Below are 24,848 nucleotides of genomic sequence, written 5' to 3' on the forward strand. Positions count from 1 at the left end.
GAATTAAATTTACCCATTAACTTGGGCAAGTCACTTAACTTCTCTAAGCCCCGATTTCTGCATCCACAGGATGGGAGTAGCAGTATGCCTCTCCCAGTGTGGCAAACCAAGACCAAATGAGATGCCCAAGGGGGGAATGCATCTGGGGCCATGGGTGGTCAATGACTCTTGCTTCTTTACTCCAAAAACAAGGGGGTGGCGGACTTTTTGGCAGAGGAACTGATGGTAAAGATTGAGCTGGTGAAGACCAATAGGAAGGGGCTGGTGGAACATCACTAGCGCCAGTGGACCACTACCTAGGAGAAAAGCTTCCAATGATTCTGCCCTGTGAGAAGTCCAAAGGACCTACAATCATGTGACCTTTTCATTCACACATTCATGGAGATCTGCACCACCAATCAGATCTTCAAGGAAGCATCCAAAGTAGCCAGATTTCTTTCTTTATCCACACAGTTTCAATCCTGTTGGGTTTCCCCTGCAATTAACCAGCTAATTGGAAAGGCATATGGTACAGAGTCAAGGGCATTGGTTTTAGACTGGGACAAATCTGGCATAAAACCAACAACTTTGAAATTGTGGGATTCTCGGCATGTTACTCAAGCTTTGTGAGGCTCAGTTTCTTCACTCATAAAATGGCTCAGCTGTTCCTGCTTGGGGTCTCACGTGGTTGCTATCAAATGGGCCACTCACATGGCTACAGGCTGGGAGCCCAGCAGAGGATGTTGACCAGAGCACTCCCACATGGCCTCTCCAGCATAGTCACCTCAGTGTAGTTGAACTTCTGTATGTGGTGACTGGCTCCTCTAAGTCAAAAGAACCAGGTGGCCTTTTCTGACCTCCTACTGGAAGTCAGAGAGGATCATTTCTACCATGCTGTTCTAGTTGAATCTGTCACAAACCCACACAGAGCAGGGGAAAGGACATAGGTCCTACCTCGATGGAAGGACCATCATAGAATTTACAGACATGACTTAAAACTGCCACAGAGTAATACCATGTTCTAAGATTGTTGAGAGGATTAGATATACAATAATTGTAAGGTATTTTGCATATAGTATTATCGTTGAAATTTTTATAATTATTGGCTTATCACAGGATAATTGGGTGCTGCTTCTTTCATCAGTCAGAGAGATTGCTTGTTAATAAGAGAGAAACACAGTTAGATGGTGTCGTTTCTTCAAGCCACAGGTGTATAAAAACCTAGTCACTTGAATCCAGGCTAGCAACTAGTTGAATGCCATAGATTGCTCTGATGAATTGAGCAAATGCCTTCTCCAGGTCCCTCAGATGCATTGATCTCCTGCTTTCCTCCCCAGTGCTGTGTGAATGTCACTGAATGGTGAGAGGCTGACTAAATGGGCAGGGATATTGATTTTCTTTTCTACCACTTTTGAAAGCTCTTTGCTTACCAGGTGCTGAGCAAACATCAGGCAAATGGCAGACCACATAGAAATAGATCCAGTGAGGAGCAACAAAGGCAGTTATGGTTTTCTGAACATAAAGCTGGTTAAGCTTCAGATGCGCCCCCCCCATCCACCTCTGGTTTTACATTGGAAAGCACACACCATTGTTCATACTTTATTATCTGCCAATTCATAATATAGCTTGCCCAGATGGTACAAAGTATCATCGTGGAAAATACTTCCAACCAATCCATGGAGATTAGGCTCTAGCCCTGTCTGAGGAGAGCCAACTGAAGATTCAGGTGGACAGTCTTAATAACAGATGCAGCTGTGCATTTCAGAGGATCGGGTGTTCATCCCAGATGTCCAAGTGCAAAATTGCTTATACTCTTGGAAATCTCAAGAAAGACCCATCTTAGCCTGTCTCAGTAGTGACAACACAGAATTTCTTTAAAAGAAAGGACATTATAGAATCCACTCATCAACACTATATTGCTATTGACAACCAGGGAAACTGAGGTATGTTTAACTCCACTCAGAAAAAAAAATGCCAGGGGTTCCCTCAGGCAGTCAAAGGGGGTACAGATTGGAAATCACCTGCAAACTCGCACCATTGGAAGGAAACCAATGACAAAGGGTAGAGAGGGATGTGGAGATTTTGGTTAGCTCTATTCCCAGTATGCGTTCCCAGAGAATTTGCTTCAAGGAACAACAAAGGAGAATCTCCAAAGAATGATACTTTCTAATGATCTTGATAGATTTTCTAAATTTCAGTGGATTATTGTTTTTGGCAGAAGAGGATGAAACCATGGGCATTCTTGGGCTTGGTTTTAGGTTTTTGTGGTGTTCTTAAGGAAAAGACCATCATAGGGGGGTTTGCCAAGCTCTGTCTTTGGAGCACGTTCTCAGCACTTAGTTTGAAGAACATCCATTTTATCCACAACTGCAGATGAGAATGGGATGCTGTGCTTTCATTTCAAACCAGAAAACAAATTTGCTTTTCTATCCAATTTTTAGAAGGAGTAAAAAGAGGAAGCCACCTCATCTTACTTTATGACAAAGGAATTCCTTTGTTTTCCCTGAGATGAATAGTACAGTTGTCTTAAAGCATTGAGAGAAGAGAAAGAAAAATTAGGTCTAAATGTCTCCATTCTGCATATATGACCTTGGGTTCGGGGACAGAAAACTTCAGGTGGGGCAAGCAGTCGTTTCTACCTGTCCCTGAGCTCAGGCCCACTTCCACCCCTGAGGTCTCTCTCGACTCAGGTTCTTTCTTCTGAGAAGAAACTTGGTTTTGTTGCTGCTGTTTTTGTTTTAAAGTGACCATTTTGCCTATTCTGTCGGGATCATTTCAGGAAAGGAACAACCCTGAAGAAGATTCCCATTCTCTTCGATCCATTTTCTCTTTTTTAAAAATCAAATAAGGGGCGCCTGGGTGGCTCAGACGGTTAAGCATCTGCTTTCAGCTCAGGTCATGATCCCGGAGTCCCGGGATCAAGCCCCACCTGGGATAGAGCCCTGTGTCTGGCTACCTGCTCAGGGGGACTTTGCTTCTCCCTCTGCTCCTCACCCTGTTCGTGCTCTTTCTCTCTCACACTCTGTGTCTCTCTCAAATAAATAAATAAAATCTTTTTTTAAAAAATGATTAATCCCATCTTAAAAATCAAATAAATACCTATTGAGTTCTCGGAACTGAGAAACCAAGGGGACAGGACTCGTACCTTCATTGTATGTTGTCGGGAAGCCAAAACAAGTCACTTCACTCACAGAAAGATTAAGACACAGGGTTGGAATTCAAAGTAAAAGTCTCAAAACTCTAGTGAGTCCAAGTTAGTCCAAATTGACAACAGAACTTCTAGCAAATTGCCCCTCCTTAAAATTCAAGATAGCACTCCCAAAAGACTGTAAGAATGTTCACATAGCATTTTGCTTTTGAAGTGATTTTGCTGGATGCATCAAGACATACCATGTATTTTTTGTCACGAATATCGCATATTTTTTAGGGACATCTATTCAACAATTAAAATAATAAGACTCTCTTCTAGAAGGCTCCTTGGAGCTACAGAGCACTTTTCAGATTTCAAAAATTAGCTGTGTAAAAGTGACCCAATTGTACAGCATGAAATGAAGCATGACATAGCTTTTTAAAATGCTAACTCTGCATATACAATCTGGTGACTTCCCCTTGCTCGTGTAACTGTGGACTGGTCCAATTCATGTTCAGAAGTGGAAAAAAAAAAGTGAATAGAAATCAGACCCATCAGGGAATAATGGTATGATGTTCACATTTAAGAGAGGTGGGGGTAGAAATGATAATAGTTGGACACATGGGTGGCTCAGTCATTAAGCGTCTGCCTTTGGCTCAGGTCTTGATCCCAAGGTCCTGGGGTTGAGCCCTACATCGGGCTCCCTGCTTGGCGGGAAGCCTGCTTCTCCCTCTCCCACTCCCCCTGCTTGTGTTCCCTCTCTCTGTGTGTCTCTCTCTGTCAAATAAATAAATAAAATCTTTATTTAAAAAAAAAAAGAAATGGTAATAGTACCCTCACGTATCCACCTCTCTATAAAGGCAAAACTGTAATAGGGAAATGACAGGTACAAAAATATATTTTTACATTTGGTTTTGTTTCCCCCAAGAAAATTACAATTTAATGGCAGATACACCAAAGCATGGGAAACATCCAATGCTCTAAATGACTATTCAAGTCCCAACTGTGTGTTTAAACAACCCTTTTGCAAAGGAGTTACCAAATATAATGTTGGCTGTTCTCAGAAAATGTAGCAGATATTCAAGAATGGGGAGGGTGTGGGCAATGGTTTGTGCTTCATATTTTTCCCAGTTTTATTGAGATATAATGGACTTACGGCACTGTATAAGTTTAAGGTGTACAGCATGATGGTTTGACTTTCGTACATTGTGGAATGATGACCACAATAAGTTAGTTAGCATCCATCATCTCATAGAGATACAATAAAAAGAAAAAAAGAAAAAAAGTTTCAGGGAAAAAAGAGAAAAAAACCCTTTCTCTTGTGATGAGAATTCTTAGATTTCCTCTCTTAAGAACTCTTCTTTATACCTATAACAGTGTTAACTGTCATCATCATGCTGTACATTACATCCCCGGTACTTATTTATCTTATAACTGAAAGTTTGTACTTTCCTCCAATTCTCCCTCTCCCCACCTACCTCCACCTCTGGAAATAACAAATCTGATCTCTTTTTCTGAGTCTTTTTTTTTTTTTTAAGATTCCACATATAAGTGAGATCATACAGTATTCTCTTTCTCTGTCTGACTTATTTTACTTAGCATAATTCCCTCAAGATCCATCAGGAAACCCTGCCATTTGTGGCATACACACACACACACACACACACACACACACACATGCCACAGCTTCTTTATCCATTCATCTGTTGATGGACACTTAGGTTATTTCCATGTTTTGGCTGTTGTGAATATGCTGCTATGGACATGGGCGTGCAGGTATCTTTTCAGGTTAATGTCTTCATTTCCTCTGGATATATTCCTAGAAGTAGAATTGCTAGATCATATGTTAGTTCTATGTTTAATTTTGGGCGATCCCCCCCACTACTGTTTTCCATAGTGGCTGCACTGGTTTACATTCCCACCAACAGTTGTGCATCAATATTTTGACACAAAAACATTAAGATGTGAGTGCAAGTGCCCTGCGCAAGAGACATTATGGGCACACATGAGGGTTTGTAAGGAGACTAGCCTGGCCAGATCATGTGGAAGGACTGTGGCATGCAGATGTAGGCTGAACAGATGGGCTGAGAATATTCTGGCACCCTGAAGTCAGGGCTAAAGCATTGCTGCATTCTAGAGAAAGAAATGGTGCTCGTGACTACAGAGAAGACTAGAACTTGGCCACTGGGGAGAGTGAAAGCTATCTCCCTATTGGTCACTCTGTCTTACTTACCAATCTCTGGTTGAGGAGAGGAAATGTGTAGGGCTGAGGAAACAGCATTGTTCTTTTGGTCAGATCTATCCCAAGCTCCTAACTCCGTAATGATAATCTTTATATCTTATATAGCCCCAGTTTTTGAGTCACACCCAGCCATTGGGTCTTTCCCATTGAGGCCCAGAAATAATGTTGCAGAGACAAGCCATCCCTCTGTTCCACCTTCGAATTCCTGACCCACAGAATCTGTAAGCATCATAAAGTGTTGCTTCAAGCTACCATGTCTTGGGATAATTTGTGATTGCAGCAACAGTAGCTAGAACACAAACATTGACCTCCTGACTCACTGTTGGGTTGTCCTTGGTTCTGCCCATTAGTTTAATCACCTTCTCAGATACAATGTTAGAAATGCACAGTTCTTTACCAAGTTCCAAATGTGGCAAGGACTTGCAGTGTTAAGACGGAATCTCTCCCCACGCCCACTGCATATTTCTCTGACACTCTGAACAAATGAAGTGGTTGAAAATTGCAATCTGCTGGATGTACCACCACTGGGGTTTTTCCTGCTTCTGCTCACACAAATGACACTCCACCTCTGTGATTGATGGCTCCCAAAATGAAACAAGCCACCACCAGTCTCTATCTCCCTTCTGTCAATTGTGTATTTTGGGAATGGAAGTTTCTTGGGAAAAGTGGAAAAGAAGTATTGGCCAGGGACAGCTGAGGTGGAGTGTGGGAGAGGTATACACAACAGCTTTCTCAGTGGTTAATAGAGACCTTTTTTTCTGAGTGAAATAAGTCTATCAGAGAAAGACATGTATCATATGACCTCACTGACATGAGGAATTCTTAATCTCAGGAAACAAACTGAGGGTTGCTGGAGTGGTGGGGGTGGGAGGGATGGGGTGGCTGGGGGATAGACATTGGGGAGGGTATGTGCTATGGTGAGTGCTGTGAATTGTGCAAGACTGTTGAATCACAGATCTGTACCCCTGAAACAAATAATACATTATATGTTAAAAAAAAAAAAAGAAAATAGTAGGAAGAGAAAAATGAAGGGGGGGAAATCAGAGGGGGAGACGAACCAGGAGAGACTATGGACTCTGAGAAACAAACTGAGGGTTCTAGAGGGGAGGGGGGTGGGAGGATGGGTTAGCCTGGTGATGGGTATTAAAGAGGGCACGTTCTGCATGGAGCACTGGGTATTATACGCAAACAATGAATCATGGAACACTACATCAAAAACTAATGATGTAATGTATGGTGATTAACATAACAAAATAAAAAATGTTAAAAAAAACAAATTGGAAAGGAAGAAGTAAAATTATCTTGACAGATTATAAAAAAATAAAATAAAATAAATAAAATAAAATGTACACAGTGGGGCAGAGCCTGAGGATGATCATATCAGATTTTTCACTGAAAGATTATCTTGTTTCCAGGACATTACCTAGACGGGCCACAGAATATGTTATCTCTACAGCTTCACTGACCTAGTGCCTGGTAGCAGGTCCTTCTAATTCTAACACTGGTTGAACTGGCAGCCCTACTCTTCATGGTAGTGGGCGTTCTCTGGGTACTCTATATCTTCATCAAATTCCTTCATCCCTGCAGAGATATCTTCATTGGACAAATAATCAATCATCAGCCTCATCTTCCAGCATGAATATTAGCTCCCTTGCTGCATGTGGTAGGGAGAACAATGGTCCCCACGTCTTAATCCCTAGAAGCTTCAAATATGTCATGGGCACATGGCAAGGCATATAGTGGCAAACAGCTGACTTTAAGATAGGGAGAGTATCCCGGATTATCAGGGTGGGACCAGTGTCATCACAAAGGTCTCCTAGGAGGACAGCAGCAGAGGAGGTCAGAGTGACACTATGGAGAAGAGTTTGATCTACCGTTACTGCCTTTGAAGCTGGAGGAAGAAGGCCAGGAGCCATGAAATGCAGGCAGCCTGTGGAATGTAGAAAAGGCAAAGAAATGGATTCTCTCCTGGAGCCCCTAGAAGAGTGCAGCCCTGTGGACACCTTGCTTTTAGACTTTTGACCTCCAGCACTGTAAGAGAATGCATTCGTGTTGTTTTAAGCCACTAAGAAAACTAAGATACTGCAGAATGAAAAGTGTTTTCTCCTTGCGTTTGTCAGAGGGCAGATCTAAGTGCACGTTGGTCCTGTACCTTCCAGGAGCAGTATTGCAAAGTCGATGTATTATTTTCTTCGTTTGTTCTGCATCGCTGTGCTGAGGCTCCTTAACACTGCATCTCTGGGTGCTCTGTGCATAAGCCGACGTGTATTAGGAATCAATCACTCTGACCTTTCTTCCTTGTTGGTGTTTTGTCATTTGTGGGCTGCTTGGCTTGACATATGAATTACACTCTAGCTGCCTGGTGCAGGGGATGCAGTTACCAGCCCCCAAATATTTCAGACATATGCCAAGTGCAATTTCAACACACATTTTCTTTGCCACCCTGTCAACCTGGGACTGTTTCACTGGCAACTAATGAAATACCAAGAGGAGGAAGGAATTGGCAAGGCATCGCTGTTGACAAAGGGGCTAACCTTTGAGGATGATGAAAAATAGATGCCCTTTAAGAAGAAAGAGCAAAGGAAGTGAATCTTCGCTCTTCTTTAACTCTTTAGTCTATTGTCCCAATCCAAAGATCAAACCTTCTTCAGAGCTCGTTAAAGAAAAGGAGACTATGAATTTTCAAGGCCCCATTTGTATTCTGTAACAGGCAGCTCTTGGTTTATTCCCCCGCTGGAAACTCACAATGAAAAAATACTTCAAACTTTGTCGTAAAAAATAAATGGTAAGTGTGTCCCTCCGTGCTGCAGACATGCCAGGCATTAAGAATGCCTAGAAGCACACAATTTCGGGAGGGTTTTTCACTATGCCCTCTCGCCTCCTTTGTCTTAATCCTACCCCTTTTGGCGGCGCCCAATTCTGAGCCCTGGAAACTGCCCAAGAGTTTCAAAATTACCTTTTTCATAAACTCCCATTCCTTGCCTGCATTTCAACTAGCTTCACAGAGAAAAACCATCTAATGAAGGAGTTCATGTGTAAGTGTTGGTAAACGGTAACCCCTGTATGTGTTGCTGGTCCCAGAGGACTCATTTTCCAAATCTTTTCAAATAGAGACATAATCAACATGGGTAATGAAGGCTTCGATTTCAAGCTTAACTCTTCATGGCTGGAATTCAGTCAGTGTGCAGGTGTTCAGGGGAGGTGATTTGGGTCCCTGGAAGCTTTCTCTGGGCCCCTCAAATCACACCATTTATACCACAATTCCTAATTCTGCCCCTGCTTCTTCCTTCACGGAGGAGATGGATTCCATAGCCATATTATTCATCATAATTATAGACAATAATATTTATAGTATGTCTCATAGTTCCCAACAAAGGAAGATTATCTCACGTGATCCTCACTGTGAAGCCTTGTACAATCAAGAATTCCATCATCTCCATGATATACATCAAGGGTCAACAAACTTCTTCTGTGAAGGGCCGGAGAGCAAATGTACTGTGAACCATATGGTCTCTGTTACAAGTACCTAAGTCAGCCCTTGAAGTGTGAAAGCAGAGGCAGCATGTAAACGGGAGAACACAGCTGTGTCCAACAAACAATATTTACAAAAACAGGCAGCAGGCTGGATTTGCCAAACCCTGCTGCTCTAGAGGAAGAAAACATGATCCAGAGAAGCTGAGGGACCCACTTCAGAACACACACAAATAAGGAGCAAATCAACCCAGGACCTGAACCCCGTGCTTTCTGACTCCAAATCTAGTGCTCGTTCACTGCACCGAATTGCATTTGGAGCATGGTCTTTAGCACTTGATAGAGTTGTGACTTTGGATCAAATCACTCGAAATCTCCACCCATCCCTTCTTTCCCCCATGCACATTTATGAGGTGGCAGCTGGGACTGGGGCACCATCATTACAATGCAGTCATGGAAACAGTGAAGGTAGCTGATCCACAGGACCAAACCAGGCCATAGACAGGATAATTTGTGAACCTTCATTGCATATTCAGTTGGATTCATCCATTCCTTCCAGAAGCACATTATTGAGCCCTCCCTCCAGCACAGGATGGGGACTAGGCAGCCCAGACACATCTTCACTCAGCATCCTCCTTCTGGTTCACCAGCAGAAGCAGACCAGGCACCAGCACCATGGTGGAAGTTTTGCTGGGGACAAAGCTTTGGGAAGCTATGCCCCTGGGCTGTGTTGGAGCCATTCATTCCCAGCTGGGCACCACGAGCACCTTCTCAGTGGATACTGCTGGCTGTTCTTCACCTTCACCTCCAGGTGTCTCCCCGGGAAGGTGGAGCACTGGGTGGGTTAGTCAGGTGGGAGGTGACTGGTTGAGCCACAGCTGGAGTGGACAGGGGCCAAGCCTTAGTCTCACTCCTTGTCTCAGTCTCATTTGTCCTCCCAGAAACCTCTGTTACACAGAGGTCCTTCTGCCCACCTGTGATAGGAAACAGCATTCCACATGGCGAAGGCAGGCTCTCTTTGACTATACTGTGTATGTGCCCAAAGTTATGAATATATTAAAGCAACAGATTTGCTTTGCTTCTTTTCCATGCTCATGTCTCAAAAGAACCTCCTTGAGAGGACCATGTCATTTTGGCCAAGGACAGTATTTACAGGTCCTTGGGACCCTTGGCATCCCTGGGAAATTGTCCTTTCAAACATACCCCAGTCTAACCACCTTTTCCTCAACATCTGGCATAGTACCTACCATCCTTTAATATCCTTTTCCTTAATACAGTCCCCTAAATCCAACCCATGACAGTCTTCCACCATCCTGGAAATAGGAAAATGGGAAGACTGAGATCACGCTAAAAGCACAACCCCAAACCCAATACACACATTCCAACAAACATGGGAACTGGAATTTTACCTTCTAAAGGCATTCCCATAGGTTGAATTTGCACTTTGTTCAGCTAGAAACATCTTCTGATCCCTCTTTAATTGCACTGACTTATGATATATCTTGTATACAGTGCTTCAGATGATAGATACCAATTTGTTAATATCTTGTCATTGAGACGCAGTAACCGGAACTGTGACCAGTGGCATGCAGCCATATCCTCTTTCCTCAATTGATTGTCTTCATTCTTGCAAGATGGGCAAACCTCCCTAAATGAGGGCAATCAATACAGCACATTCAGCCATAATTGTGGCTTAACTTGCTGTTCTTTGGAAAGTTAAGCCCTGTGATTTGCCTGTAACTGGGCTTTCTGAAAAGGCATCCCTGCATGCTCAAGAGGGAAATTAAGCAGCCAGACTCCTGCCTGCTCTGCCCCTCCAGCGACTGACCTTCCTGCGTCACAACCTCCCTCCCCAGGCCCCTCTCATCTCTAGATCCCTATTTGGATCTTGACAACCAAGGCCAGCGGTTGGTGGTAAAGCAGATGAGCTAGTGTATCTGAGCTTAGGAGTGGCCGCTTTCCTCTGTAATCTTCCACATCACCCCCAGCAATGGCTTTTCTGTGTCTCTTGTTTGATGAGCTGTGTTCAGCTCATCAGTTCAAACACTGAGATAACACACTGCTTTGGAAAGATGAAGTCAAAAATGGGTGGAGCTGTGCTCTTCCTGCAGGTGGGTCTTCTGCATTCAGGACACACATGGGAATGGACTCTAGCTGGTTTCTTTTGCAATGTTTAATCTGTCTTTAACTAGCTAAGAGCAGTAAGAATGAATCAAAAGGGCCTGGGTTGCTTTGGAAGGCACCATCCCACTGCCTTTCCATGGGACCTGAAATATAACATTAGCAATAATGATAGTAGCAAATGCAGGCATTTACTGAGTATATACTATGGGCCAAGGGTCTATATGAATAATCTCATTTGATTTTCTCCATAATCCAAATTATGAAGTAGGAGCTGAGAAGCAACATGGCCCAGTAGGGAAGCATGCAGACCATACAGCCAGATCGCTGAGGTCTCCTACAAGTTTCCGAGGGCTGCCATAACCAAGTATCACAGACTGGGGGGCTTAAACAACAGAAATGTATGCCTCACAGTTCTGAAGCTAGAAGTCCAAGATCAAGATGTTGGCAGGGCTGGCCATGAGGGAAGGGTCTGTTCTAGGCCTCTCCTTGGCTTGGAGATGGCTGTCTTGACCTTGTATCTTCACAGCATTCCCTTCTGCGTGTCTGTATCCAAATTTCTTCTTGTAATAGGACACCAGTCATATGGGATTAGGCTCATCCTAATGACCTCATTTTAACTTAATGACCTCTTTAAAGACGCTATCTCCAAATATGATCACATTCTGAGGTACTGGGGGTGAGAACATCACCATGAGAATTTTTAGGGGGACGCAATTCAGCTCAGAACAGGTACGAACCATGGCTCTACCTTTGGCTACCTGTGTGACTCACAATACACAACTCCCAGTACACTTACTATTTCCTGCCTTGTTTCTTAAGCCCCCGTGAAGTTGCTGTGAAAAACAGCTGAAATACAGTACATGAAATATTTACAATCAGCCCTCAATAAACGTTAGTTGGTATCAGGTCTCATCCCCATTTTACAGGGGAGCAAACTGAGCCTTAAATAGGTCCAGTAGCTTGTAGGAGATCTCACAGCCAGTCAACAGCAAGTGCATCAGCACCTATAACTTAGGTCTGCTTGTCCCAAAGACCAAGCTCTCATCCATAATGCTATCCTGCCTCTTTTTCCCCAACATTTTCTACTGAATTGAAGTCAATATTCTGCTTAAATAGAAGGAAAGCTATAGCTTCCTTTCCAGGAGATGAAGAGCAGCCCAATCCATTTAAACTCTCCCGCCCTAGCAGCTCAAAGCTCGAAGGGAAATTCCCCCGGTGTGCCCCTGGCATCTCATGAGAGGAAGAACAGAGGCTGTCCCCATTGGCCGCTAACTCTGTAAGCACATATCCAAAAGGACTCAGGTCCTCTCCCCTCCCCAGGAGACTGACACCAGGGAGGACGATCAGGTCAGGAGCCAGTGGGGACTCCTGACTTCAGCCTTAATCCTGCGTCCCATGTGGACTGATCTTCAAGCCCGCCCGTGGGTGTCCTAGCTAATACATGTTGGGCGTGATGTTTCTGGAATAGCTATTTTTGTTTTGGTTTAAACTATCTGGGGGGAAAGGGGGAGTCCTCAGCCCATAATAAAAACTAGGTAATTTATTGTGCAAATTAAGAGGTTTGTAATAAACAGAAGATCCACATTCCTTGGAAACCTTGCTGTAGTCTTGTGCCTGCCCACACACCCCCACCCCACACCCCAGCCGACTGGCACCACCCCTCCCAGCTAGCACTAGGGGAATAGAGAGAGATGATTTTTTAGTGAGTAAATGGAATGTATTTTCTTATGGATGTGATTTTCTTCTCTTGCAGAGAGAGCCTTCGATGTTGTTGGTTATAGATACTCTGTCCTTTGCTCTCATCTATAGTTTGATTTCGGTTCCCCTACCTGAGCTGTATCAGAACGAGGACAAGAGAGACAAGGGAGGCACAGAGGAGCCCCCAGCACACAGTTTCTCAACCCCAGCTTAGGAATCAAGTACCTGGAAAGCTTTAAGAGACACTGAGGCCAGGCCCACCCCCAGCGACTCATTTGACAAACTCCCCCTGCGATTGTGCAGCCAGCCAGGCTTCAGACCCGCTGCTTCCCACCCAGAGGCGTCGCCCGATGCACCACAGAACCACAGGGAGGGTTGGAGTTCCAAGCTCTGCAGGTTCTCAGCCAGGACCCTCAGCACAACACCGCCCCCCCCCCGCCCCAGGGTCGGGGTGGGGGGCCTCTTAAGGCACATGTACCTGGGCGATCAGAGTAGCCACCTTAGGGTGTCTGAGAGCCATATTTTTTAAAAGTTCCCTAAACTCTCATGTGTCCTTAGCGAGCATGCAATTTGATGCAAACTTTCTGGAGGGCATTTGGCAATAATTGCCCTGTGGAAATTTAAAATCATAGTCATCGGCAATCCCGCTGCTTATAATTTATCCTTGAAAAACATCACCAGGGCGCACACCCCCGTTTGTGAAGGTACTCACTGCAGCCTTGAGTAGAACTGCAAAACAGCAACAAAATATGCAACCAACCAGAGTATCCTTCAATAGGTGACAACATCATTAAATTTGCTTTAACCACACGATGAAATAATGTGCATCTGTTGAAGAGAATGAGTTTTCATTAAGAACAGTGTATGTTTCTTGATCCTTTTGTAGTAAATTTAAAACAGATACTACCAGATGTTATATCTATATTACAATAGATACAGATATTATAACATAGGTATTATAGGTATTATATATATAATATATAGATACTATCCCATATAGGTGTTATATATGTAAATCTACTGGTTACATATTATAAAATATATCTATATGTAGATATTAAATATATGAATAGGGACACCTGAGTGGCTCAGTTGGTTAAGCATCGGACCCTTGGTTTCAGCTCAGATGATGATCTCAGGGTCTTGAGATTGAGCCCCTAGTCTGGCTCCACACTCAGCGTGGAGTCTGCTTGGACTCCCTCTGCCCCTCCCACTTTTGCTCTTTCTCTCTCCTCTCAAATAAAATAAATAAATCTTTAAAAATATATACAGAGAGATATTATCCATCAATATTGTATACCTGCATGTATAAATATATACATACATAAATCTCTCTTTCAAATTTATGACATTGTATCAGTTTCCTATGACTACCATAACAAATTAGCACAAACTTGGTGGCTTAAAACAACTTCTACTTATTCTCTCATGGTTCCGGAGGATGGAAGTCCAAAATCAAGAGGTCAGCAGGGCTGCCGGGGCTCTAGGGGAAAGTCCTTCCCTGCGTCTTGCAGCTTCTAGAGGCTGCCAGGATTCTTGGGCTGCAGCTGCTTCATTCCACCTACACCTTCACGTGGACTTCTGCTTGTCTCTGCGTGTGTCTCTCCCCAGTGGGTCTCTTATGCTCGTCTCTGCATGTGTCTCTCCCCAGTGGGTCTCTTCTGCTTGTCTCTGCGTGTGTCTCTACCCAGTGTGTCTCTTATAAAGACACTGGTCATTGGATGTGTGTCATTGGATTGAGGGCCCACCCCGATAATCCAGAATGGCTTCATCTCAAGATCTTTAATTACAACTGCAAAACCCCTTTTCCAAATAAAGTCACATTCACAGGTTCCAGGGATTTGGATGTGAGCATATAATTTGGGGGGATATATAGTTGGGGGGATGTATATTTTGGGGGGAACATTCAATCTACTGCATATAAAAGAATCATGCTAAATATACCCCTTTTTTAAAAAAACTCCCTCGTTCTATGTATGTGTATGAGTGCATACAAATAAATATTTTCTGGAAGGACTCACAAGAAGTTATGAAGAGTGGTCACCTTTGAGGAGAGAGCTATTTGAGAGCAAGGAAGGAAAGAGGAGGATAAATGTTCCCTTCCCATTATATAACTTTCTGGACTGCTTTAATTTTCTAACCATGACCATATGTTACCTTCTTTTTTCCTTTTTTTTTTTTTCCTACGTCAACAGGGATTCTCAGGAAGTGGGGGAAGAATTGTTTTTTTCTTGTCTTCTTTCCTACTTCTCTGCTTGAAAACAATTTTTATTTAATTAAAGAAGCAGTTCACCCAGGGGATTCGGATATCCAGCCCAATCAGAGAATGAGTGGTCCAATCTGACCCTATCCTTCCCCAGAGAGAGAACCAAGATCGAGGGCAGGACAGGCACCAGGAGAGCTGGAGGCTAAGAGGTAGTAGGCATCTCCCTGCCTCGTCGCCTGGGGCTGACATCTTCAGAGGTTGGCCGCAAAGCTTCACACTGCGGATCTCTCTACTGAGTGAGGATCTCGAAGCCTGGATTCCACCAGGGCCTCATCACAATTCTGAGAGGTAGAAATAGGCTTTTGACAGAGGAAGAAAATTGGCTTCCAAGACGCTGTCAACCTTGAGGCAGATTGGAATCCCCTGGAGAGTCTGATGTGGTCCAAGTGTGGCCTGCGCATGGGGGTTGCTGAGGCTCACCAGGTGACTTGATGGGCAGTCCAGGTAGAGGACAGCTGACCTGAGGACTGGGAAGGGAACGGATGTCTGTGGACATTTTTTCTGTGCCGGGAACTATGCTTCACAGCCATTCCACAGCAGGTGACCCCACTCGTTCCTGAAATCAACCCTCAGAAGGAGTTATGCTCATTCTGGTGGAAAGGAAACAGATCTCAGAAATAGCACTATTAGGCTCAAAGATACAGAGTTAGCAGGGGCAGATGCAGGTCTCAAACCCGCATCTGTGGCACCACAATCCAGAGCTCCTGACTCCTGATCCAGAGGTCTTCCTACAAAACCTCATGGTGTCCATGGGTGACTCTCCCCCATTTCGCTTATTAGGGGCTCCAGTCCTGGAAGTGGGGAAAACTCAGAGACGTTCCACTTTGTTAACTGCTCAAAAGTTTGCCATCAGAAAATCTAGAAAAGCAAAAACAATCACACATTATCTATTCGAAAATGCATGGGTTTTGCATGCATTTTACAACCTCTCTCAGCAAATGACAAGAGTGACAAAAATTGTATTGCCTTAGGCTGGTACATCAAAATGTGCAGAATAGGTGTTGGCCACTACAGGAAACTCCTGGAGACAATGGTGGAGCACTCTTTCAAGAAATGCTGATCACCAACATGCTTGATGGCACAGAGGATGATGTGGTGTAGGAAAACACAGACGTGGAACATTCTGAGTTAGACTCCAAATGTGCAACAGGTTTTTTTTAAGATTTTTTTATTTATCTATTTGACAGACAGAGAGAGCACGCAAGTAGGCAGAGTGGCAAGCAGAGGGAGAGGGAGAAGAGCAGAGAACCTGATGTGGGGTTCGATCCCAGGACCCCAGGATCATGACCTGAGCCTAAGGCAGACGCTTAACTGAGCCACCCAGGCGCCCCTAAATGTGCAACAGTTTAGGAATATCCCAACCAATTTATTTCCCAACATTGTCCCTCTATTATTATTATTTTTTTTTTTTGCAAACTGTTATATAGGGTTAAAGAAATCTTTGTTCAAATGGAACTATGAAAGCACTTCATGTACAAAATAAAGTTTACAAATGAGAAAGAAGCACTGTGACAGAGTTTAATTCTCAGGAACTGTGGTAATTTCCTAGGGTTGAATTAGTTTAATTCTTTGTGGTTGTATTAGTTTCCATAACGAAGTACCACAAACTGGGAGGCCCAACACTATTGAAATTAATTCTCTCACAGTTCTGGAGGCCCGAAGTCTGAAGCCACATTGTTGGCATGCCACGCTCCCTCTGAAATCTCTGGGAGTGGATCTCTCCTTGCCTCTTCCAGCTTCTGGTAGACCCACAAGTTCCTTGGCTTGTAGTAGAATAACTCCATCCTCTGCCTCCTCCCTCTTCACATGGCTTCACTCTCTGTGTCCATATGTCTTCCTATGGCATTCTCCTTTTGTGTCTGTCTTTTTCTCATGAGAACACCAGCCATGTTGCTTTAGGGGACCATCTTCCTGCAGCACGACCTCCTCTTAACTAATTACATCAGCAACAACCCTTTTCCCAAATAGGGTCACATTCTGAGGTACCGGAGGTTAGGCCTTCAATATATCTTTCAGAGGGATATAATTAAACTCATGAAAATGGTAAAGAAAATAATTCTTGGTGGTACAGAAAATGATAGTGTGACCCAATCTACAGCATCATAGGTTTAAAATTTCAGTATTTTCACCAACATGTCAATTTTGTGTTTTATGTTTCTTTTCTTGTGCTCACTCTAAGCTAACTTGTTTCGCCCTTTGGAGGCAGGTTTCCCATATTGCTCCTCATTCTCCTGGCCCCTCTCCTGCCCCACACAGTCAATGCTAATTAGCAGCTGTTTAATTATCAGCCCAGCGGGAAGTGATCCAGACCCTGATCCTTGGAGAGTTACATTCACGGTTAAGCTGTCCCAGATACTGGAAGGTTAACTGTGTTCTGTACCTTCGGGAGGGGCAATGTAGCTTAGTGGAAAGTACACAGCATTTAGAATTGGTCAGCCCGTGTGACTCCGCCATGTTTTCAACCGCTGAACAATGGCCACTAAACCTCCTTTCCTCAGCTGTAACCGTACTCTCTCCACAGTCTTGTTGAGAAGATTCTATGTAGTGAAAGTACCTTGTTAACGAAACTTGTAAAATAGAACGCAAATGTGCAGGGATAGTATCTGCCTCGTTTTAGGATGGTCTGTAACTGGTACATTGTAGATGCACAAAAACATTTGTTGACTGAAAATTCTTAATTGAAGAGAAAGACTACAAGAGGGAAGGAAAGTGGGGGAGTCTCTTGAGTAAAATTTGTTCTATGCACATGTGTCAAACTAAGATTTAAAAGTTAAACCAGAATTGCAAAATATCCATCTGTTTCTAATAAAATAATTCCCAGTAACAAACACTCCTGCTTTCTTATGTTTTTTATTTGTATAAATGTTTAGGTCAATGGACTAACTTGGGTGAGCAGTCTACAATGAAATACCTAAGCTAACTGTACATTATTTTTTGAGAAGGCAAGAAACTATGGTTAAGTTGCATGGCATTGGTGCCACATTGAAGTGGTAATGAGAGGTATCATGTGTGAAAGATTACAATTCAGAGGAGGAGGAGGAGACAATAAAAATGACCTTTTAGTTATAATGTGAGGAAGGAATTTGAACACTAGGAAATACTTCTCTGATATTAACAGCTTTATCACATATAGGATTATAACACTGAAGTCTTCTCCAGAGGTCTTTAAAAATAGTTTATAATCTCATCTTTCTGCTAATGGCAATTTCATTAATAATAGAAAACAATCCAAATGACCAGTAAAAGGGAAATCATTGGGTAAATTATGGTACACTATTCTATGGGATATTCAGGTAGCTATTAAAAATTAAATTATGAGAGCTACAGAGCAACATATTAAAATTCCTAAGGTAGGATACTTAGTGAAGAAAGAAAGCATAATTTTATCTATAGCTCAATTACTTTTATGCAAAAATTAGGTTTAAATGCAAATTAGCATTGAACAAGAACCCAGAAAGATTAAAGCAATTTATGGTATTCCATGGTATCATTGGTGGGGGGGAATGAAAACTATTCTCTAGTTATTTGTGTGTAACAAGTAAAAATATATGTTTAAAAGGTGTTCTCTCTCTCTCGGAATTGTTACTGTGATCTTCATTAAGGACATGAAGATAAACTAAAAGGCTCAGAAAGGCCTGCAGTCTTAGGATTTTTAATTTTTAGTAACACTAGATGACAAGATTACAGACACCTACGTCATGCTTCGGCGCTTCTGGGTTGCAAGGAGGGGTGATGTCGAGAAAGCGCAGCATTCCAAAGCATCACTGGTCTCCATTAAAACCTAATTTATGGAATTAAAAATTAATTTTATGGAAATTACTCTAAAGTCTTTTCATTAGACTGCACTCAGGCTAATTGAGTTTGGAGTGCTATTGTCATAGCCATTCCTGCACTGTTATCTAAAAAGATGAAATCCAGTGTGAATCTTCTTGTTCTTATGCTTCTGAGAAGCAACCACAGAGGGGAGTTTTCAAGCATCCACAGGGCAGCTGCTCTTGCTTAGCAAAGACCCTCGCGAAGGAACGGTGCTACTTTAGCGAAGTCAGTCATGACAACGAATCCAATAGGTTGGGAATCCCTCAGTGGAAGCCAACCAAGGCTTACTATCTGAGTAGTGCAGATAAAGGTCTTGCTTGGGACCACTATGGGAAGATGCGATGGCCGAATTCAGGCTCCTTCCCCTGCTGCTCTTCCTTGAGTACTTGCTTCCTGAGTAAGAGAAAAGTTTTAAGAGGGATGTGCTGTGGCTCTTTACATACATGTGTATGTGTCTAGCTAGATCTATTTGTCTGTCTGTTCTGTGGCAGCTGTGAGAATACGCAGCATATACCTCTGACTTCTGGGAGAGTAATTGACCAAGGACCCCAGCTGCACTCTGAAATCTGTCACTGTGTTGGCAAGAAGCCATGCTTCCTGGCAGCTCTAGCCAGTGACTGAGCACAGCAAGGGCACTGAGGCAGGCTCGTCCCTGGGAGACACAGGGTTCTTCAGACAGCCGACTTTGGATCCCCAACAGACCTGCCAAACCTTCCTTACACTATAGAGCCATTGAGGACACTTTTGCCCAACCTTGTTCACTCTCTCCTTTGCAGGGTCAAGCTTACATAGCAGTTTCTTGCATTTTCTCTCCTAATAAAAGCCTTGCACATTTAATCTCATCTTGGCATCTTCTTCTTCTTTTTTTTTTTTTTAAAGATTTTATTTATTTATTTGACAGAGAGAGAGATAGTGAGAGCAGGAACACAAGCAGGGGGAGTGGAAGAGGGAGAAGCAGGCTTCCTGTGGAGCAAGGAACCTGATGCGGGGCTCGATCCCAGGACCCTGGGATCATGACCAGCCAAAGGCAGACACTTAGAGCCACCCAGGTGCCCCTCATCTTGGCATCTTCTTCTCAGAAGATATATATGTGTGTGTATCTGTATATGTATATACAGACGACATATGTGCGTATATATACATGTGTGTATATATATATATATTACACACCATATACATATATGTATATGAATATTTGAATCATAATTTATCTCCATTTGATGGACACTAGTTGTGTCCAGATTTTTGCCCTTATAAAACTCTCCATCCATCCCAGCTCCCAAATATTTGCTATATGCCACAATGAGTATCTGTCATTGGAATACCTCCAAAGAACAGAGTACATGCCACACCTACCACCTCTTTTCTACACATACAGAGTTTCTGCTAGAATTAGAGTTTTTCTGGCTAATGAGCCCCCGGTCTGCCTGTGTCAATGTATAGGGTGAAGTAAGGAACCACTCTTCCAGAGCGTTCCTGCACATTTCAGGACAGGAAGGAAGGGGAGGTTTCCAGCCACATATGTGGTTTCTCTTCATTCTTCCCTCCCTGCCATCACAGTTGATGTGGGTCCTCTTGACTTCCCTGCTCCCACATCAGAGTTCTCAAGTGCAAGCAACACAAACGGATTCTGGCTTACATAAGCAAAAGAGAATTTCTTGGAATGGTATAGGCAGCTCACAATCAGTGGGAGGCCAAAGGATTGGTCGGGCTGTGGAACTGTTCCAAGGACCTTTGAAAGTCTGGTGAGTGAACTTCTGAAATAAATAGCCTTCAAGGGTTCCTTCTGCTCTCACATCCCTTTCCCAGGATTCAAATCCATACCCACCTGGGCACCTCTGAGGCAGAGAGAGCCTGCAGTTTCTTTGCAGATAGATGTCTCAAATTTCATTCCCACCAACACAGAATTTAGTGGACTCCAGGGAACCCCCCAAATGCACTGGAGATACTTGGAAAAAGAAGAAATGACTGTTGGGCAGCAAAATATCATTAAAAAAATCAGAGGCACCTGGGTGGCTCAGTCCATTAAGCATCCAACTCTTGATTTTGGCTCAGGTCATGATCTCAGGGTTGTGAGATCGAGCCCTGAATCAAGCTCTGCACTGGATATGGAGCCTGCTTAAGATTCTCTCTCTCTCTCTCCCTCTCCCTCTTCTCCTACCCATGCCCCCTCCCCCGCACTCGCTCACACATGCAGTCTCTCTCTCTCTCTAAAAAAAATCAGTATGCAGCACACACCCTTTTATACATTGGCATAGTCCCCAAGTTTGTAGATGTTCAGAGATGAGCCATAGCCCCTGGATGATAAATTTGTGATTGCCCAAGTGAAGAAAATTTCATGAATGGGACAAAATCTAACTGTTGCCAGGAGCCTGCTTGAACAATTCAGCTCTTAAGTTTCATTTCATCCAAGGGCTTGGGGTTCAGTCTGACCTTCCAAAAATTGAAGCACTGTCATTGCCAGGACAACCCTTTCTTTTCAAAGATCCCTCACTTACCTTCCAGAGCTTTGATAGGAACTAGCTGGCTCTCTAGGCAAGTGTTCTTTTGGTTTGGGTTTTGGTTTGTTTTGGTTTGATTTGATTTTGGTTTTGGCTGATTCCTAAATGTGATAGCACAATCCTCTCAACAAATGCAAAGGCTGGAAAACCCTTCTGAAAAATGATCCCCGCAGTTTTCACTCTCTCTCCCCCTCCCTGAATCCACATCAATCTTCTTTACGTAATAGAAGCATTGCATTGTTTATTTCCCTTAACAACCCCTACCCCCTTATCTTCCTTGAGAGTACTTTTTTCTATCAAATTCTCATTTTAAGGAAACTCACTGTGAGCCATCACCAAGGCCAATTTATTCAGCACAGATAGAAGCGAATGCTTTTGGAAAATAATCATAAGAGTGTAGAGTGTACATGAGATGAACTTGGCTTCCACAGAGAAAAAAAAAACACCTGTGTACAAATAGAATTTGAATTCATGGAAATGAATTCCAGAAGAAGAAGTTCAGGTGGATATTCAGGTAATATGCCAATATTGTCATTCCAGGTAAAGATGGCCTTGCAGCAAGAAGGATTCAACAGAAAGAAGCGGGGGTATAGAGACATCAATGAGATTGATATCAACATGAATGATCCTCTTTTTACAAAGCAGTGGTATCTGGTAAGCATGTCCATATTATTCCTAACATTTCTCATCTTGAGACTTTGGATAAAAAAATGCATTTCTATTTCCTCATTATTCTGTGGGATGTCAGCCAGCATCCTACTCTATGAACCTTTCTGTCCCTTTGATATGTATTGATTTTCTACCAGCACCCATGCATCATGTTCTCTATGAAGAGAGAGAGAACTCTCTCTTCCTTCTGCTTCCTTCTGGAACTGCTAAATAACCATGATCTCTAGGGTCAAAGCAACTATCAAATGCTGATCAGACTGCCCCAGACTCCAAAAAAGCACACCAACGCATGAGGGAAGACTTGCAAAATCATGTAGAAGTTGAGTCAAGAGTCTGAGGGGAGTAATCCAGGGGTCTCAACAGGCAGAGTGACCGGAGGATATAATGAAACCACAGGCATAAGAGAAAGATTTAGGCAACTTCACAAGGGACAAGCAAGAGAACTCAAAGACCAAAGCAACAAAAGTAGCATCCATTAGCGCTTCTTAAAATAACGGCAGGAAATCACATCCATGGGGCTTTCCGGGTGGAGGATGCAAGGCCCCGAAACCCAGTCTGTCCGATGAAGTGAATGTTATTATCTGGCTCACCAGCAGTCCTTCATGATCCATTTGGACAAGTTGGGTTATATTTAGAAGAGACCCAAAGCCTCTAAACCAATCCTAACTGCAGGGCATCTTGAGGGAAAGGGAGTGATTAGTGTAAAACTGTGAGTGATGCTTTACTTTATTTAAGACTAAAAGGTGATGAGCAAGATAGAAGACTAAATTATAGCCCTGTGGACTGAGATGTTTATAGGAATGCATCACAACTTCTATCTTGGATCTTTCGAGCTTGACTATGTCCTTTGTTTTTTGGCATGGAATCCTACAAATCTGATCCAGGCAATTGAAAAGAGCTTATGTGTGTTAATCAGGTTAGACTACATTTCTTGCACTCACAACCAACCCCCTAAGTCACCTTGGCTTAACAAATCAAAGCTTTTGCCCACTCATGTTATATGTCCAATGCTTCAGAGTCCCTCAGGGACCCAGGCTCCATCCCAGCTCCATCTCCATCCCAGCTCCATCCTAACCCCTGTTTTCACGAGCACCTCAACAAAGGGAAGGGGGAGGTCACACACTGGCGTTTAAGGTTTCTGCCTGGATGTGACAAATGGCACATGAGCTCACATTCTATTGGCCCAAATCAGTCATGTGGGCATTCTACTAACTTCCTAGGTGATGGAGAGGTATAATCTTAACGCATGCATGGAAGGAAAAGAGCAGTCATTTTTACCACACACTAATGACATTCACAGAGTGTTTTATCAACACCATATTAATAGCCAACAGGTCACTGTGGGCTTCTGCCAGTATGAGCTCTAACTTCACTGTTTTTATGACTCATCTTTGAGAAAATCTGCACAGGACAAAGATGCATGAAAAGAGGGTAATAAACATATTTATATAGAATTTCTTTGTTTTCCTTTTTTGAATTTTTTTAGGGAAAAGACTTTTTTTGCATTAGAACAAGCACTAAAAGTGAGCCAGCTATCTTTGATTTAGTGCATCAAATATTTTGGTAAAGTGGCCCTGAAATTACAAAGGTAAGTAGGACATGCTCCCTCTTGCAAAGCATACTGGTATTGAGGGAGGAAATCACATTCAAATAAGAATGATCCAAGACAGTATGTGCTAAATTCAAAACATGAGGTATAAATAAAGACTACAAGAGTGAGGTTTAATTCAAAACTGGGGAAGGTTTCTTACAATGGCAACTTTAAGAAGTTTAAAGACAGCAATCCAGTTGCAGAAACATCAGTTGTGTATATCAAAAAACAGAGGGAGAAGTCTGGAAGAGTTAGATGGGGAAAATTCAGGAGTACTATTTCATGGAAGATGTGGTCTTTGAGCCGGCCCTGGAATAGCAGGTGCAAACAGAAAGGTGCTTTACTGCACCAGACTAATAAAATTCTTTGCTTTGAAATTCCTGAACCAGATCAATACTGGACAAGCTGATGGCACTCCTGGCCTTGATTTGAATGTGGCAGAAGCGTGGGAGCTGGGATACACAGGGAAAGGTGTTACCATTGGAATTATGGATGATGGTAAGTATTTCAAAGCCTTCACATCATTTGGGAGCAAGTGTGTCTTTCATGCATTTGGAATATAAAAGATTCATTGTTTTGGGGATGCTAATCAAAGGCAGAATAACCACCTGCTGGACTCGACCATCATCTATACTGTGGCAAAATCCTCCCCTTCCTCCAGATCAGTGGTCCTCAAACTTGAGGATGCCCTTAATACACATTTATTGGATTAATAAATTAAAAAGCAAAAAAAATGAACAAAGGAAGACTGGCCACCACTGAACTGTCATTTCTTATTGGGCCACGGCTTGTACCTTACCTTAGAGCATCTTCTAAACCCATCTGAATTTACCATCTGCTTCTCCAGATCCACACTGTCCAGTGGAGTAGCCACTAGCCATATGTGGCTATTTACACTTAAGTTTTAATCAATTAAAGCTAAATAAAATTAAAAATTCAATTCCTCAGTCACACTAGCTTTGTTTCAAGTTCTCAATAGCCACAAGTGGCTAGCGGCTGCTGAAATTCAATTCAACTTCATTTCTATCACCACAGAAAGTTCTATTTGTTTGGTCATCTGCAGCTGCAGAACAAACTACCCCAAAATTGAGTGGCTTAACACAACCACCATGTTGTTATCTCTCACAGTTCTGTGGGTTGACCAGGCTTGGCTGGAAAGTTCTGCTATTGGTCTCTCTAGGGTCCCTCATGCCTTTGGGGTCGGAATATAGCCGGGGCCAGTGTCAACTGGATGCTTAACTAGGATGCTAAAATGGTTCGGTCTCCTTCCCACTCCATGTAGTCCCAGGACTTCTCCTCTCCACGTGGTTTCACAAGCAAGGTGGCTGGATTTCTTACAGATGGCTGGAGGTCCCAAGAAC

General features: G+C 43.1%; 1 protein-coding gene across 1 annotated transcript in view; it reads left to right on the plus strand.

Annotated features, from left to right (window-relative positions):
- PCSK2 (proprotein convertase subtilisin/kexin type 2) overlaps positions 1–24,848 on the plus strand; it is a 269,603-nt gene that overhangs the window by 126,279 nt on the left and 118,476 nt on the right. Inside the window, exons 3-4 of the mRNA XM_032419608.1 lie at positions 21,768–21,881; positions 23,877–23,985. Of these exons, the coding sequence (XP_032275499.1) occupies positions 21,768–21,881; positions 23,877–23,985 (223 nt within the window). The remainder of the gene's footprint in view (positions 1–21,767; positions 21,882–23,876; positions 23,986–24,848) is intronic.

This window comes from Phoca vitulina, unplaced genomic scaffold (assembly GCF_004348235.1).
Source record: "Phoca vitulina isolate PV1807 unplaced genomic scaffold, GSC_HSeal_1.0 scaffold22, whole genome shotgun sequence".
NCBI classification, from domain to species: domain Eukaryota; kingdom Metazoa; phylum Chordata; class Mammalia; order Carnivora; family Phocidae; genus Phoca; species Phoca vitulina.